At 35.2% G+C, this 19,145-nt stretch overlaps 1 protein-coding gene across 1 annotated transcript in view; it reads left to right on the top strand.

Moving 5' to 3' along the window:
* The window catches only part of ADCY5 (adenylate cyclase 5), a 248,953-nt gene that overhangs the window by 182,878 nt on the left and 46,930 nt on the right, over positions 1-19,145 (top strand). Inside the window, exons 6-9 of the mRNA XM_081935252.1 lie at positions 1,704-1,862; positions 2,397-2,538; positions 7,022-7,162; positions 9,490-9,512. Coding sequence (XP_081791378.1) covers positions 1,704-1,862; positions 2,397-2,538; positions 7,022-7,162; positions 9,490-9,512 — 465 coding nt within the window. The remainder of the gene's footprint in view (positions 1-1,703; positions 1,863-2,396; positions 2,539-7,021; positions 7,163-9,489; positions 9,513-19,145) is intronic.

Genomic DNA, 19,145 nt, shown 5'->3' with positions numbered 1-19,145 from the left:
TGCAGTTGTGAAAGGGAAGGACTAAGCTGTGTTTGAGGGATCTACTGCAAATTTTTTCATATGTTTGTCTTTTCACCTTCTTTGTGAACTTAGAAGGACAAATATAGATGCCATCAGTTCCTTTAATTCTATCATTGCAAGGACTTGTGCATCTTAGTAATGCATTTGCAGAGATAACTGATAGATTATTAGGATCTGAGGAAGCTGGTGTTATCTTCTAATGTCCCCATTGTGTTTGAAATAGTCATGGTCACCAAGAGAACTCATTGTTATTGAATTTGTCTAAAGATCTGTATTAGACAGTATATTGCATAAAAGTCTTATGAAAGAAATGTTTATTGCATGATCACAGAATCTTTTTGAAGTTAAGGATTTTTTCCCCCAAGGATGCCTTTAAAAAAAATCTTAAAAATATGTGTGCGTGCCTGTGTCTTTAAAAAAATGAGGGGCTACAAGTTTTCCATTTGTGGCTTAAGAATTGGAACATTACAGTAGTCTGCAATGATCTTCTCTATCAATAAATTGCATTTTTAAGAAGGTGGCAGGACCTGGAGAGAACCTATGGATACAGTTTATGGTCACAAAGTTGTATATTTGATTTGAGAAAGAATCTGTCCTATGAGATCTGTTTTGTCCTTTGAAAAGGATTGTTAAAACCCCAGGCTGTACAACAATACTAATCCTGGCCAATACAATACGCAGCAGCCATAACAACATTTTCAACTAATCATTTAAGGTCTTCCAAGGGCAAGAGTAATCTTAACAGATTTCTCCCTAATCCAGAGATATAATCTGCTTTCAAATTATTCCCGTGTGTTCCTCCTAATAAATGTTTGTTCTCAAAATCAAAACACCACAAAGGATACACATGATAATTTTGGAAGCAACCTTATAAACTCTTTAACACTGGACCCTGTTGGAACAACTAAAGAAGAAATAACTGTTGCTTCCTCATATGTATTGTGTTTCATCTGTGGGAAGTTTGATGCCGGGGTAATATGAACAAATCTATATATATATAAAATGTGTGTGTGTGTGTGTGTGTGTGTTTTCCAGCATAACTGTGGAATGCCTCGAGCAATTTCAACCAAACTTGGTACACAGATGACTTACTCTCTGGAGAAAAATACTGTGGGGTTAAGGCACCCCTAACATCCCTTGGGGGATGTTCTGTTAAGATACAGCCTGTTGTGCCATACTGGCTTCTACTGTACAGTAATGGATTCACAGTACTCCGCAAGGGGGCTCCCTCGGGTAAGGGAGAAAATCAAACATTAGAAATTACATTTGGTCCGGACATTTTCCCCCTATAAATAAATACCCGGGCAATGCCAGGTTATTGGCTAGTAAACTCTATAATCGCTTTCTCTTCTATCTTTGCAACATGGCTATTAAAGTTCATTAGAATAGGCAAGTTATGGCTAGCTTTAAAATGGAAACCAGAGGGTAGTCTATGCTTTTTGCTTTGTGTTTGCCACTTCTGTGAACTGTGGACTCTGCCAATTGAAAGCTCACTGACTTCATCTTCTGAGAACACCTCCAGCCTGCTTGTCTAACTAGCCTGCCGTTTTTTTTTCTGTCTGATTGAGTTGAACTGCAGTCTTTAAGCGTATTTAGGCAAAATTGCCTATTATAAATGCTTACATTCCTTTAGTTTTGTTTGTCTAGCAGTGGTCTTTTTATATCCCTCCATCTTTCCTCAGATTAGTACGAGAAGTGACGGGCGTCAATGTCAATATGCGAGTCGGAATCCACAGCGGGAGAGTTCACTGCGGAGTCTTGGGCCTTAGGAAGTGGCAGTTTGACGTGTGGTCAAATGATGTCACGTTAGCCAATCACATGGAAGCTGGTGGCAAAGCAGGGTAAGAGCACTCGGTCAGAATGCAGTTCAGTGCGAATATTTCCATGTGTCAGAGTGGAGCACTTGGCTGTATACAAATAGCTCCAAACAATTGCTAGAACCACACAGTGCTTTCACAAGTGGTTCTTATTTCTAAATCTCCTGCTTACTAAATTAAGGAGACTGAAAAACACATCTCTCTTGAGTTGCCCTTTATAAACTAGCAATTCGGGCAGTTCCTTTGATTGGAGAAATAATCCATGAAACATGGATTTGTGTTATGTTTTCACCTTCAAGTATCTGTCTTAGGAAAGAGGGACAAAAATTGGTGAAATATAAGTGTTTTTCCAGAAGAAGTCTTCACCAACACAAATAGATGATGTTTTCTTCTAAATTGCCTATATTAGGATTTTTGCCCTGTACAGGGGTGGGGGGGTGGGGGGATTATCATGGGAAAAATGTAGTTGCATTCTAAACATTCTAAAATGTTTACTACTTGATTTCTGTTACTAAGAAATGGATATTACAATTTGATTGTCTTTTGTCTGTGATCAAGGCGAATCCACATAACAAAAGCTACGCTAAACTACTTAAATGGTGATTATGAAGTGGAGCTGGGCTTTGGAGGGGAACGCAATGCTTACCTCAAGGAGCATAGTATAGAGACTTTCCTCATTGTCCAATGCAGCCAAAAACGGGTAAGAACGAAATAGGATTGAAGTAATCATTACTGAAACTGCATGTAGCAGAGTGCTACAGCTGATGAGTTGTTATACATTATACATGCTAAGTTTGTATGCATTCATAGTAGCCTTTTTATATAGGGCATTCTGTCTGAAATGTGTGCCCCTAGGGCAGGGGTGTCCAAACTTGGGAACTTTAAGACTTGTGGACTTCAACTCCCAGAATTCCCCAGCCAGCATGGCTGGCTGGGGAATTCTGGGAGTTGAAGTCCACAAGTCTTAAAGTTCCCAAGTTTGGACACCCCTGCCCTAGGATGAAAAGGACATTGACAAATCCCATCTAGCGTAGGCAATTTCTATTTCACCTCCTCAATCTTCACTTTTCCAGAGAAGATTGGGGAACTAATATTTCAAATATTTTAGAGAGATTTCCTTCTACAATCAGAAAGCTCTGCCATAATTTAAATTATTCTGAAAATGTGACACCTTATATAATGAAATTTTAAGCTTTCGTTTCAGTTTTAACCGTCTCTTCTGAAACCAAATCATTCTGATTTTAGAGAGTCTAATATTGAAAAGTTGTAGGTTTATAAATTTAGTACAAAATTATCAAGCAAGAAAAATGAGTCAATATTTATTAGACTTTTTGAAATATATTCCTTTATTGCTACTCATTGTTGGAGAAATTCACATTCTCAAAGTATTTACAAAGCACCCTATCCCTATTTGGTTAACAGAAATTTTGGGAGGGCATTTTTGCTTAGTTTTATAAATAAGATGTTATAAATAAAATGTTCCTACATTTCCTTTTTTTCCTTCTGCTGTGAGACAATAGAGGAAAATTATTTTGCATATTTACATGAACTGAGTGCCTATGTAAATTGTACCAGCAATTCTAGCTTCCATTATCCCCTACATTAGAATTTTTACTTGCTAATCTTCTGGTCGGTAATTCTGGGACCTTTAGTTGTTCAGCAGGCACATTGCTTCATAATATATAAATATTTCTTCTTCTAAAGTGATGACCTTATTTAGTTTCATGTACATACATAGTCTCTTCTGGAAAAGAAAATAGCTACTTGCTACTCTGAAGGTCACGTGTACTACCATAACTGGAATTTATACTATAATAAATCTCCCAAAGTAAAGCAAAAGGCACATGGAGAAAGAAAAGGAAGTTCTATAAATAACCTCAAGCATGACTTCAGTTGTTTTCCTTATGGTATAGACTTATCTGTGAGGGCATTAATTTCTGGCTCTTGGTAAAAGTGCTTTTCTTTTAACCATGTTTGCTTCTGAATAATGCAATATTTCTTAGATGGTGTTCTAGGTTTCCTCCCATAAATATTTTGGTCGCATATATGTGGCCATGCAAATTATTTAGAATTTTTGAATGCAATCTTTTCCTATTTATAAAGGAGAAAAATGACTTATAAATATTGCATTATTATGCTGGAAAAGACTTGATGTTCTTAAAGAGATAATAAACCTGATATATTTAATTTTGCTTCTTTGTAATCACTGATCTAAATTCAGAACAAAAGTACCATTTTCTGAAAGATGTAACTCACTTCTCAATCCGAAACGTACTCTTTGAAAGATAATTGAGATCAATCTTAGGAGTAGAGTAAGTACACTTCCAGATTCTAGTTCTTAATGCCAGACAAACTGAGTTGCTACGAGGGCTACATGTTTCAAGAGAACTATATGAACACACTTGCCAGCAATCTGAATTTGGAAAGGCTTTTGCAGAGAAGTTTTACAATTCCCAGTAACACTGGCAAGTTTGCAGAGTGAGCTTTATTTAGTGCAAGCTGCTTGACCTGCACAAACTGCACACATTTTCCCATAGTGTATTAACTGAATGGAGGCAGCGGCATAGCAAGATCTGTTCATGACCCGGAATATGCAGACGTTTTTCTTATTAGCCTGAATAGATATTCTCATTTTTGCCATAGCAACATAATGAGCCTTCCCCCCCCTGCCCCTCCCTTGTCTTTTCTTAGTTTCACTCCATATAAGAACAATCAATAAGCATTCATTTGCAGTAAGGGATTTTTCCTTTCCTAACACGACCCTATCGTTTTCCATTACTCATTTCATAAAGCAAGCCATCAGTAGTGTTTAGACTTCAGATTTTTTAAAGATAAATACTGTTTGCAGAATGCCTGGCTAAATAGTATTCGGCCATAGAATAATGTTTTGTTTTTGCTTCCTTTTTTGGCATCTAATGAGATATATATATATTTTGAAATGTGTAGATTTAGAATCAGTTTTAGCTGGAAGGCAGAAATAGATGGGTTAGGAATGCAAAATAATTCACTGTGGCTATTTCAAAATTTTTAAAAAGTTAACTAAATACATAATCTAAAAATGATTTCATATTATTGTATTTTTAGAATCCCCAAACCTCTGTGTTGGTCGGTGTCCAATGTTTTTCTTATTTTCTGGCACAAGAGGTCTGTAGTTGGAGTTGTGCTTCTAATATAGTTATATAGAAGCAAAGAGGCATGAATAAGATTTTCCATGAATTGCTTTTTGGAATTTTCCTGTTTTATTGTGGTCATGTTTAGATTACGGTATTTGAATAAACATTCACTATGGGTGAAATCATTCTGGTGGGTTTTTTCTACAGTAGTTTCAAAGAAAATTATCATCATCATCTGTATCAGTAACACACAAACATATCAGGACCTGTCCCTTCTAAATACCTTATTGTTTTATTTGTGTATCTTTGTATTATACAAAACAAAAAGTTTATGTTGCCCTGAATTATATGCTAGCATGAAACATCAGAAATCCATACTTTCATAGATTTGGAAGGATTTTATTTCTCTTAAATCAGCAAAATTTGGGTCATTGATAATTGAATAAAAATTTAATGATTTGCTCAGATCTTCTCTGTAGTAAACACACAAGATTCTTAAGCTTGCAGTACTACATCTTATCTATTATGTTGTTAAGAATCTTTTACTACTTATGCTTTTACCATTAATCCCAAACCTTATTCTCTATTTTGTACTGTGTTCTGCCTTAGTTTTCTGTGTCTTCTTGATCTTCTCTTTCTATGCCAATGACTCCTGCATAGCTGAGTTCCTTTCTAAAGGGCTGGCTTGACTGATCTACAAGGGTGGGTTCATAAGGTAATGGGTGCAGGAAGTGCAGATATTCTGTGGCACTTCTTCCACACATCAATGCCTTTCTCTCCCTTATGCATATTTCCACTTGAGCAAACACAGGAGCTTGAAAATGGAATCAATACCCAGATTGGTTAATTGATACTATACTCTTATGTAAATTTACTCTAAAGAGATTGTTTATCCCCAAGTATCCTAAACCAATATGCATAGGATTATCACATGAAACATTTGAGATACCAAATTTTAAAATCCATTATAAAGTCTTTTTACCTATTTAATATATAAATAATTATTATTTTGTCTCAACGCCCCCCCCCCCCCCAATTGGTTAGGACTCCACAGAGATACCGTTATGGACTAGTAAGAAACTAAACTGTACTCTTAAGAAAAAGTTTCAAAGTTATGTATCTCAAAAACTAGAAGTAGTTCTGTGCTGATTTAGATGCCCTTTCCTACATATCCTGCGGTAACCAGCCATGGCCAAGATAAAAATACCTTGAAGTTTATTACCATGGGTAATACATTTCAGTATTGCAGGAGTTGGATAGAGAACGGAGGCCCAAAGATGCTAATGTGATTGTGAAATAAATCATAAATTTATGAAATAAAAGTGAAAAATCTGTTCTCTAGAAAGGTAAAGAATATGTTCTACACCACAATTAATCCAAGTATTGGGTATATTGTATAGTATAGTGGTTATGCAGACTGAGAATTAACTAACTATTTAAGTTATGTTTTAAACTTGAAGTGGCTTTAAAAACTACACGTTTGCACAAACAAAGGAAAAGTTTGCCTTAATTCTTTGTCTGCTGTCCCCTTTCTGTACATACATTCTTTCTAGTCTTCCTCTCATGCACACATACAGATGAGTACAATGTTTTTTCTGGTATAATAGAAAAGGATAGGAATTCATAAGACATTTTACATTGGAAACATTTTGAGTTTGAAGTGCCCTATTTTGAGCTGGCTGTGGCAACCTTTTCATGGCCTGATTTTGACTTTGAAACAAGGTCATTTTGAGCTTGGAACAGTCCTTTGCAAACTGAAAATGTTTTGGACATCCCAAGAAAAGAGTTGTTAAAATAATTAATAATTCTAAAAACGGCAGTAAAATTATGGTGAAAGCAAAACATAAAAATGATATCTTCCAAGACAATCATAAATGAAGGAATATCTAGCTAGGCAAAATTAACAAAAAAAATTAACTGGCTATTATACTGGCGGCGGGGATTAAAGACAAATTAGGAAGCAAAATGTAACAGTTTTTTCCCCAAATTAATCCCTGCACGTGTGTTGAATTTCAGCTCTACAGTATAATGGTTGAAAATGTAATTCTTTATCTTGATTCCTTTTTCTAGAAAGATGAGAAAGCAACAATAGCCAAAATGAATCGCCAACGTACTAATTCCATTGGTCACAACCCACCACACTGGGGAGTAGAGCGCTCTTTTTATAATCACTTAAGCACCAGTCAAGTTTCTAAAGAAATGAAAAGAATGGTAAGGATGTTCAGATCTATGGAATATTGCTGCCACTGTTGACAAATCAATGTTAAGTGTACATTGGATTCCTCAATTTCTTTGATATCACATTTCCCCCGTTTTCTTTACTTATGAAAGTAATTTCTATTTTATTACTCCATTCATGGTTTTTAAAAAATATTCATTTTTTATTTTGATAAAAGTTCTGATCATCATGCACTGTTGCAAGTTGCCAGAAAGAGCTTCTGGTGACGCCCCTGCGTACAATATACGTAAACTATCTCTGTCCTTGTACTGAAATGAGTTGCTTTGTGAAAATTAATTGAAGATTGAAGCTTAGAAATTGCTGCAACCACACTAGTTCTCGCTTGTCACGCCTATTACAAATGGGTGACTAAGACTGAGAAGGAATTACTTAGATTCACTGCATGAAATCATCTCTGAGTTGTAAATTGCATCAAGCATGTGGCTCATGATTTGTATAGCCATATTTAGAAAGAAAACATTGGAAGAAACTTTTAACAGGGTACTGTAAAAAACATAAAAGAGACAAGTATCCACTATATGTGCATCTTGCCCTGTAGCTGGTACTACACAGATCATAACTTATAGATCAGCTCCTCACAGAGATAGAGAAAATCATCCAAATTAAAGAGAAAATTGTATTTAATCCGTTTAGTTGTTGTGGGGATTTACTAGACACTTTAGCTATGAGCTAGGCCTTTATGGTTGATAACTTCTTGTTTGATTTTGAAAGCATGTAATATGCTTATGGATATCCGAAATCATTGTTAGAACTATCTTCTGAAGCCCCAATTCACAAAATGTATTATCATTGTCGTCTTTAGTGATATATAAATAAGAGAGTAAATCCACAGTTTATTCATTGTATAGCAGAATTGTCCAAAACCAAGGTGCTTTATATCCATAAATGCAGTCTTTAAAAGAGAAATGTCTGTTCAATTTAAAATGCTTCACAAGAGCATTTACTGGCTATGAAATTCAATTATTTCACATAAAGTCCATTTTGTTTGGCATATTAACTATGTATTAACAAAAGATTTATCCAATACATTGATTTTCCTTTTAATAATGCATCTTTCAAATTTGGTTAGAAAACAGTTTTGCAGGATATGTATCCGCTTGCAACAGATTTAATTTTAAAAGCAGATATTCAGTAGGGAAATGCAAATTATGTAATTAATTTTTTCCAGGTTTGAAATGCTATATGTTCAAGCTGAACATTGTAAACACTTTGTAATTGCATCTCCTTCTGCACATGATGCAAAAGTTTTAATTACTTGTAACACTGATTCTATTTAAAGAGGAATAGACTTTCCATATACAAAATGTTTACTGCAAAATACTTTCAAATAACTAATATCTGCCGTAGCAAATATATATTTTATTAAAAAACAAGGCACTTATTTCGGAAGGCCCTGCACTCTGACAAAATTGTCAATTTACTCTTTCATATCTCTAGAAACTGCACTGATTCCTTGTGCAATAAAAGCACGGGAAACACTCTCTTGAAGGAAAATTGTCCGCTGCAGTTTTAAATATATGAGACTGCGTCCTCTAAGCTCAAAGTTAAGAATATATGATCTCAACCATTCAATTGTATTATAGGTACTAATATATTTCTGTACATTCATGGTCATATGATTATAACATAGTTAATAACGTCTCTGAACATTCAAGTTTAGTTCCTGATGATGTGGATAAGATTTTTCTTTGCAAAATTATGGAAATGAATTGCCATTATGTTCCTCTGAGATTTTCCCCCTCTTGTTCTCCAGTCTACAGTTCCAGGAATTCTTAGTAGTTTCTTGTCAAAATACTTATCAGGTTTTGAGATAAGCAAATGTTAGAGAGATGCTGTCACCTAGCTGTGTGTACCACAATTACACTTTCCTGTCTTAAGTACATAAACCAGATGTAAACAGTGTGTGTTGACTGACGTGTTAGTGATTCCTTCAGAGTTTTTTTTAAAAGGGATCATCCATATGCTATTTATTTAATATTAGGCACATAAATGTTAACTATACAGTGCAAAAAGAAAGGAAAAAAGAGGAAGCATTCTGTTTCTGAGAAAAGAAGATCCTCTTAGAATAACTGCAGATGTTGCACTAGCAACTGACTGAGATAGCAACTCTGTTCCATTAAATTGAAGTTTGCCAAATGTTCGGGGCCCTGACCTGGAATAGATAATGCTCCATACTCTTGACAAGACACTTATCAGCATGATGTTACAAATGGATGTCCCCTAAGTGGTTTTGCATTAACTCTAATGTATTCACTGTCATTTTGTTTGGCTAATTAGCATTTCTCTCTCTTCTTTTCAGGGTTTTGAAGATCCAAAAGACAAGTAAGAAAAGGGAACATTAATTATTCTTTTTTATTGAAACGTGTGAAGTTGTCACTGTACCAAATAGAGTACTATCTTATTTTGGTGCTTTTCTTTGCCGTAATTTTTCTCCCTAAATACTCATTAGAGGTTAGACTACATCGTATCACCCTGCCACGGATTTTATCTTTTATTCTTTAATGTAAGCTTTAATAATTAATCATACAGATCCTTAATTTATCTAAAATACACCAAAAAAAAACAAAATAAAGGCTGATAACTTGAAATGTTTTTTTTATAAAATGAGGACGATTGAAGGGTAGTAGTGGTGAAGTAGTGGACAAAGCTTACAAATACTATTATTTAGTCCATTTTTTAAAAAATGTTAAACTAGACCTATATAGTATTTGTTCAATAAATCTTGATTTTAAAAACGTCGTTTGGTTTTCAAAAAGACAGCATGGATTGTTGTAATTAAGTAGTTTTATGTACTTAGAGGCTATATCTCAAAATAGTAACCAAGCAGTTGTTTCCATTCCATCCCTCCTTTGAGACACATCTAGAGTCTTAGATCCATTTCAAATTGCACAAAAATGGATGGCTGAGTAAGAAAGTTATAGGAACCCTTTAACTCATCTCTGTATATCCATATATGTTTGGCCATCTTCCTTGCTGATTGCTGATTATAGTCTATAAAAGGCTGTGGAAAATGCCTTCTACATCTTGGAAATTTAGTTAATACAATACAATACAATAGTAGAGTTGGAAGGGACCTTGGAGGTCTTGTAGTCCAACCCCCTGCCTAGGCAGGAAACCCTATACCGTTTCAGACAATGGCTATCCAACATCTTCTTTTTTTTTTTTTGAATAATTTTTTATTGTTTTTGTCTTTTTATCACATATTACACTCTTTATATCAACAGTTTGTACAATGTTACATCGTCGTATCTATGTATGTTTTCCTCTCTTTACTATATATTACAATCCTTATGTCATTTTATCTATACATTTTTATGATATTTAACATATTTACCTATTTTTATATACAGTTCTATGTTTATTTATGTATATTGTTTTCGGCTTAAATGTTTTTCTTATTATCCAACCATTCATACCACTTATTCCAAATTTCGTAGTATTCCGATTCTTCTTTGTCCTGTAATTTTTGAGTTAGTTTGTCCATCTCTGCGCACTCCAAAGTTTTTTTTATCACTAATTCGTCTGGCGGTGTATTGTTTTGCTTCCAGCATTGGGCGAAGGCAATTCTAGCTATAGTTAATATATGTGTTAGTAAATATTTAATTTTTTTTGTATAGTTCCCTTTAATTATTCCTAATAAAAAGGTTTCGGGTTTATACTTTACTTGTTCTCCTGTAATTTCTTGTGCCCACTTCCAGATTCTTTTCCAATATTTTTGCGATTCCGGGCATGTCCACCACATGTGGTAGTAGGTCCCTTCTTCTTTTTTACATTTCCAGCATATCGATTTCAGTGTTGGGTACATTTTTGCTAATCTTGTTGGTGGTAGGTGCCAACGATAAAACATTTTATATATATTATCTTTCAGTGTCGCTGATCTCGTTAATTTATAATTTATATTCCAAATTTTTTCCCAATCCGCTAGATCTATGTTATAACCAAAATTTTTGGCCCATGCTATCATACATCCTTTAACTATTTCTTCTTCTAAGTTTATTTCTAACAAATATTTATACATTTTCGTTATAAATTTGTTTTCTGGGCCAGTTAAGATTTTGTCTATTTGTTGCAATTCCGTATATATTCCATATTCTTTTATATCTTTTTTATATCTTGATTGTATTTGGAGGTATGGCCACCAATCTATATTGATATTATTCTCTTTTAGTTCTTGGTTCGTTTTCAAATTCCCCTGGTTATCTAATATTTCACTATATCTAACCATTTTTGATAAATCTAGCGTATTGGGGTGTATCATGGCTTCCATGGTGGAAAGCCATGCCGGTATTTTCGTATAGTGTTTTGCTTTAATTTTATTCCAGACTTGAATTAATGCTTCTCTAATGTAATGTCTATGGAAATATTTTTGCTTCTTTTTACTCTCTTCCCATAAGAAAAAGTGCCATCCTGTTTGTAGGTCATGGCCTTCTATTGCTAATATTCTTTTGTTTTTTTAGATTTATCCAATCTTTAATCCAAATTAGTGCTGCTGCATTGTAGTAGAGTTCCCAGTCAGGTAGTCCCATACCACCTCTGCTTCTATCGTCCTTTCAGTTTTATCCTAGCTTTTTTCCCTTGCCAGATGAATTTTAGTATTATTTTATTCAATTCGTAAAAAAAGTTTTCTCTAGTTTTATGGGAATCGTTTGAAATAGATATAGGACTCTTGGTAGTATGTTCATTTTTATAGTTGCTATTTTCCCTAATAGCAATAGTTGTAGTTTCCCCCATAATTCTAGGTCTTTTTTTATTTGTTGCACTAATTTTGTGTAATTATTTTCTTTTATGGTTGAGCACTTTGCAGTTAGCCATATTCCTAAATATTTGACTTTCTTTACTACCTGGAGTCCTATTGTTTTTTCTAATTCTTTGTTCTGTTTTTCCTTCAAATTTTTGGTTATTATTTTAGTCTTTTCTCTATTAATTTTTAGTCCTGCCACATCTCCATATTTTTCTAGTTCTTGCATTAACCTGTTCCTGTTTCTAATGGATCTTCTATGATAAATACTAGGTCATCTGCAAAGGCCTGTATTTTGTATTCTTCCTTTTTAGTTTTGGTTCCTCTTATTTCCTGGTTTTTTCTAATTCGTATCAGAAGGCTTTCTAGCGTCAGAATAAAAAGCAGAGGTGATAGTGGGCAGCCTTGTCTCACTCCTTTCGTTATTTCAAAAGACTCTGTCTTCTCCCCATTCAATAGTATGCTTGCCTTTTGGGTGGAGTATATTGTTTCTATTAATTTTTCAAATTTATTTCCTAGATTCATATTTTTAATTTGTTGTTTCATGTATTGCCAATTTAAATTATCGAATGCCTTCTGTGCATCCAGGAATACAAGTGCCACTTGTTTCTCTGTATGCACCTCATAGTACTCCAAGATATTAGCAATTATTCTGGTATTATTTCTAATTTGTCTTGTTGGGAGAAATCCATTTTGATCCGGGTGTATGTAATCATTTAGTAATCTTTTTAGTCTCTCCGCTATTATTGTTGCAAATATTTTGTAGTCCACATTCAGCAACGAGATTGGCCTGTAATTTTGAATTTGGTTGTGGTCTGTACCTTCTTTATATATTAACGTAATGTATGCTTCCCTCCATGTGTTTGGTATTTTTGCTTTCGTCAATGTTTCGTTGTACATCTCCAACATTAGGGGTTCTATTGATTCATTCAGATTGTTTATCGTTTTGTACCATTCTGCTGGGAATCCATCTGGACCTGGTGTTTTATTATTTTTCTGTTTTTGAATTGCCTGTTTCAGTTCAATATTTGTTATTTGTTTCGTTAGCATTTCTTTCATCTCTTCCGGTATTACTGGGGGTTCTTCTTTGTTCAAATATTCTTGTATTTGTTTGTCATCTACTTGTTCCCCCTTGTATAACTTCTCGAAATATTTATGTACAATCTTTTTTTTCCCTTCCATTGTGTGTTGTAATTCACCCGTTTCCTCTTGGAGTTGATATATTAGTCTTTTTTCTCTTTCTTTTCTCAATCTATAAGATAACCACCTTCCTGGTTTATTTGCTTGTTCAAAAATTTTTTGTTTCGTTAGTTTTAAGTGTTTTACTATTTCTTCCTGGACTAGTATGTTTAATTTGTGTTTCGCTAGCATCCAATCTTTTCTAATTTTGTCACTTTGTGGTTTGTTTTGGAGTTCTTTTTCTAGGTTCTCAATTTCCTTCTCTAATGCTTTCTGTTGTGCCCATTTTTCTTTATTTCTTTTTGCTGCATAAGCTATAATGATTCCTCGTATGTAGGCTTTCATGGTATCCCATAGATTTTGTATTGATGTCTGTTCTTTTGTGTTTTCTTTGAGAAATAGTCCCAACTCACTCTTACACTTTTGGATAAATTCTTTTTCTTTTAATATTTGCAGGTTTAATGTCCATCTTCGTCTAGTTTTTTTTTCTCCTTTCCAGATTATTTTAATGGGGTTATGGTCTGCCCAGGTGTTTGGTAGTATTTCAATTTTATATATTTCTGCCCCGATTTCCTTATTCATCCATGCCATGTCGATCCGTGACCAAGATTGGTGTGGGTTTGAGTAAAAGGTAAATTGTTTTTTATTTGGTTCTATTTTTCTCCAGATGTCTATTAGATTTAGCTCTTCCATCATCTCCATACATGTTGTTGGTAATACTTTTTTTCTGTTGTTGGTTTTTTTGTCACTTACATAGTCTATTTTGCTATCTACTATGGCATTATAGTCTCCTATTATACAGATGTTTTCCCCTCCAATTTCTCTGATTTTTTCATGTAATTTTTTATAGAAATTTTTCTGGTCTTCGTTTGGGGCATAAATTGCTACCAGCAATATTGGTTTTTTGTTTATCCATATCTCTAAAATTAATATTCTTCCCCTTGGATCTGCATAGATTAAGCTTGTCTTTATTCTCTCTTTAACATAAATTGCTAATCCTTTTCTTTTTTCTTCTGCCGATGCTGTATATAATTTCCCCAATTTCGGACATTCTAAGTATTTTATGTCTTGTTGTTTGATATGTGTTTCCTGTAGACATATTATGTCTGCTTTTTGTTTTATTAATTTTGCCCAGATGTGTTTTCTTTTTGTTAGTGAATTTAAACCATTGACATTTACAGATAGTAGTTGGATTTCTTCCTCCATTTTCCTAGATCTCTACTTGTCCTTATTTTTATTTGTCTCTAGTTTCTTTTTGACTTCTTGTTTTTGGTCTTACTTCTTCTTCTTTCTGTTGTTCTTCCTCTTCCCTGCTACGTCCTCCCTGTCTTCCCTCCCTTGCCTTTTGTTGTCTTTCTTCCCTTCTTCTATATTCTATTTCCTCTTCTGTGTTTTGTTTCTCTTCTGGATACATTAATTGCATCCTATAATTCCTGTGCTTTTTCAAGGTTGTCAATTTTAATTCTCTTCTCCTGCCATGTTACTAACATCCCTTCTGGTATTAACCATCTAAATAGTATCTCCCTCTTAATTAATTGCATGGCCAAAAATTGGTAGTCTCTTCTCTGTTCCCTCACTCTTCGTGGGATTTGTTTTAATATTAGTATCTCCTTCCCCTCGTACATCATCGGTTCTTCTCTTGTTATTTTATATAGTATGTCTCTTACTTTTTTCCTCGCGAACCTGATGTGCACTTCTCTGGGTAGTCGATGTTTCCTCGCATAATTGGTGGTAACTCTATAAATGTCGTCGAGTTCATTTATGATCTCTTGCTTGTCTGTGTTTAAAGTTTCTGCAATTAAGCCAGACATTATCGTAGTTAGGTCTTTACCTTTTACCTCTGTCACATTCTGAAAGCGTAGGTAGAAAGCTGCACGGTCCATCTCCATGTGAATAAGCGATTCCTCTAGATTTTTATTTGATGCTTTCATTTGTTGTTCAACCTGGTTTATTTTTGTTTCTGTCTGTTCTGTTCTTTTTTCTACTTCTTTTATTAATTGTCCATTCTTTCCCAGAGCTTGTTGTATAGTTTCCATTTTATCATCTAATTTCTGTATATCTTTCTTGACTTCATTTTTCATTTCACACATCTCTGCTTTCATTTCATTCATATCTATTTTCATTTCATTCATATCTTTTTTCATTTCATCATGGTTTTTTGTTGCTGTTTCTTGGAATTTTAGCATAGTTTCTTGAATGGTTTGCAGCACTGTCTGTATATTTTCAGTATTCGACCCCACATTTGTTTTTTCTGTTTCATTCATTTCTTCTGTTGGCCCTTTGGATGTTGGGGTGGCCGGCGAACCCCTTGTTGTTGGGTTTATTGCAGGGTTGATGTTCATCTTTTTTCCACTTCTAAGTGCTGTTGATGTTATATTTGCCATTTCTCTTATAGTTTTATCTTGTTCTGAAAGTATCTTGTATATATTGTCCCAAACTGGCATTCAATCTTTCCCCCCACCTTCTTTTTTTTTTGTCTTAGTATATCCGCATTAATCTTAGTATACTATATAAATTTTAAGTAATACAGTATAATAATAATAATAATAATAATAATAATAATAATAATAATAATAATAATAATAATAATAATAATAATAATAATAATAATAATAATAATAATAATAATAATAATAATTATACAATAATATCTAGAGGTGTTGGGAGAAGGGGTTATATAGGCAGGGAGGGAGGACTGGGGAGAGTCTCAATATTTGTTCATTTTAACATTTACAGTGCTATATTTAAGTACTTAAATGCTTAGATTGTTTCTTAATAATGTCAAATTTAAACTTATTTAAATGGTTGTGGCATATATAGCTAGTAATTGCCACCAGGATTCACACTTACTTATTTATGGTTATAGCAATGTAGCAATAAATATATATATAAATAACGCTATTTGTCTTAAATATTGATTAATTTAAATATTTGATTATAAAGATTATAACAATTGTATAAAGTTAATATAGACAGTTCATTCACCACTTTTTCCTCTGTGTTTCTTTAAGTTTAGAGCTTCTTTAAATTCTTTTAAGTTCTTTTCAAGTCCTTTCTTTCAACTTTGCTCAGATACTCCGGCACTTCTAAGTTGTTACAATGTTGCGATTTCGTCAGCTTTCTCTTCCGCCTTGATACTTTGTTGCTCTATAATTAATGGCTGTCTGCTGCTGTTCCCCGGTCTAGCACGATCTTTCAAAGTCTCCTTCTGTCTCCTTTCTCCTGCTACCCGAGTCCACAGTAGCCTCAGCCAGATCGTATTTCTTTCCCCCTCGTTTCTGTTCGGGCTCCTTTTAAACTTTAAAGTGTCGCTCTCACCTCTTTCAGTGGCCTTTTTGATGGGGTTTTCACTCCAGATCTCTGGAGTCTCCCTGTTTGCCCGTTCTCCTCTATAGTTTAGGTACGTCTTTTCCCAGCCTGTAACTCTCCGCTGTGTTCACTTGTATCAGGCGTTGCAACAATGTAGCAAAAGTTGATTCAATTCTCTTCCTTCCTTCTTCTATTTGGTGGTTTGCCGAGGCTTCAGGTCCACCATTCAGTGCAGCAAGCGGCGAACGTTTACACGCTGGGTTAAAAAGGGTATCCCCAGTCGTAACGGGCGATCGCCTTCCGCCTCGTTCGTTCTGGGGTATCCCTACTTCTCCGCTTCACCCTACAAGCTCAGCGTATCCCCCTGGGGGATCCTCCAGGCGTGTATATCGGGGTTCGAAGAGCAGAGCCCTGCTTTCTTCCCCCCACTCGCCTCCACGTTACCACCGGAAGTCCCAACATCTTCTTAAAGACTTCCAGTGTTGGGGCATTCACAACGTCTGGAGGCAAGCTGTTCCATTGATTAATTGTTCTAACTGTCAGGAAGTTTCTCCTCAGTTCTAAGTTGCTTCTCTCCTTGATTAGTTTCCACCCATTGCTTCTTGTCCTACCCTCGGGTGCTTTGGAGAATAGCTTGACTCCCTCTTCTTTGTGGCAACCCCTGAGATATTGGAACACTGCTATCATGTCTCCCCTAGTCCTTCTTTCTCTTAAACTAAACATACCTAGTTCCTGCAACCGTTCTTCATATGTTTTAGTCTCCAGTCCCCTAATCATCTTTGTTGCTCTTCTCTGCACTCTTTCTAGAGTCTCCACATCTTTTCTACATCGTGGTAACCAGAACTGAATGCAGTATTCCAAGTGTGGCCTTACCAAGGCATTATAAAATGGTATTAACCCTTCACGTGATCTTGATTCTATCCCTCTATTTATGCAGCCTAGAACTGTGTTGGCTTTTTGGGCAGCTGCTGCACACTGCTGGCTCATATTTAAATGGTTGTCCACTAGGACTCCAAGATCCCTTTCACAGTTACTACTACTGAGTAAGGTACCACCTATACTGTACCTGTGCATTCCGTTTTTATTGCCTAAATGTAGAACCTTACTCTTTTCACCATTGAATTTCATTTTATTAGATAGTGCCCAATGTTCAAGTTTGTCAGGATCCTTCTGTATCTTAAGCCTATCTTCTGGAGTGTTAACTATTCCTGCCAGCTTGGTGTCATCTGAAAATTTGATGAGTTCCCCATTTATTCCCTCATCCAAATCATTGATGAAGATGTTGAAGAGTACTGGGCCTAAAACAGAGCCTTGGAGTACTCCACTGCATACTTCCCTCCATGTAGATGCAGTTCCATTGAGGACTACACGTTGAGTGCGGTTGGTCAGCCAGTTACGAATCCATCTGGTGGTTATGCTGTCTAACCCACATTCTTCTATTTTATCTAGTAGTAGATTATGGTCTACCTTATCAAATGTCTTACTGAAGTCCAAGTAAACTATATCGACAGCATTCCTCTGGTCACTAATTTTGTCACATTATCAAAGAATGCAATAAGATTAGTCTGGCATGATCTGTTTTTGACAAACCCATGTTGGCTTTTAGCTATTACTTTGTTTGCTTCTAGGTGTTCGCAAATTAGTTGCTTGATTATTTTTTCCAGAATCTTTCCTGGTATTGAGGTCAGGCTGATAGGTCTGTAGTTTCTTGGATCTATTTTTTCCCTTTTTTGAAGATGGGAACCACATCAGCTCTTTTCCAGTCCTCTGGTAGGTCCCCGGTGTTCCAGGATCTCTGAAAGATATAATTCAGTGGTTCTGAGATCTCGTCTGCTAGTTCCTTCAGAACCCTGGGGTGTAATCCATCCGGTCCTGGTGATTTGAACTGGTCTAGGGTAGACAGGTGCTCACTTACCATTTTCTTCCCTATTTCAATTTTTGTTCCTAATCTGATTTTTGTGGTGCTGTTTTTGATAGGTTGGATTGTTTTATCCCTTTGTGTAAAGACAGATGCAAAACATGAGTTAAATAGTTCTGCTTTCTCCCTGTTGCTTGTCACCTTCTTGCCACTTTCTCCTAGCAATGGACCAATTGTTTCCTTAACCTTTTTCTTGTTTTTAACATGTTGGAAGAAGCTTTTTTTGTTAATTTTTACTTTGTGGCAAGCCTTTCTTCATTGTGAGCCTTAGCTTTCCTCACTTCATCTTTACAGGCTCGGGCTATTAGATGATATTCTGCCTTAGTTATGTCCCCCTCTTTCCATTTTTTATATTTATCTTTTTTGTCTTTCAGTTTGTCAGAGAGTTCTTTATGCAGCCATGCTGGTTTCTTTTGGGAGCTGTTATTTTTCTTCTTCATTGGTATTGTGCTAGCCTGGGCTTTTGTAATCCCATTTTTCAAAATTTCCCAAGCTCTTGAGTTGTTTTCCCCTTGAGGATTCTCATCCATGGAATTTTTCCCAAGCTCTCTCTAAGTTTATTGAAATTAGCTTTCTTAAAGTCCAAGACTCTAGTTTGTTCTACTACTTGTGTTTGCATAATGTTGAATTCCAATATTGCATGGTCACTTGCCCCCAGGGTGCCTGTGGTTTCAACACCTTCTATCATTTCCTCTCTGTTAGTGAGAATTAAGTCCAATATGGCTGATCCCCTTGTTCCCTTCTCTACTTTTTGGAAAACAAAGTTGTCTGATAGGTTTGTTAGAAACCTGTTGGATCTTCCACTTGGTGC

Source organism: Natrix helvetica (genome assembly GCF_964273705.1).
Source record: "Natrix helvetica genome assembly, chromosome: 1".
In the NCBI taxonomy this organism is placed as follows: Eukaryota; Metazoa; Chordata; class Lepidosauria; order Squamata; family Natricidae; genus Natrix; species Natrix helvetica.
This window is presented reverse-complemented; position numbering and strand designations above follow the sequence as displayed.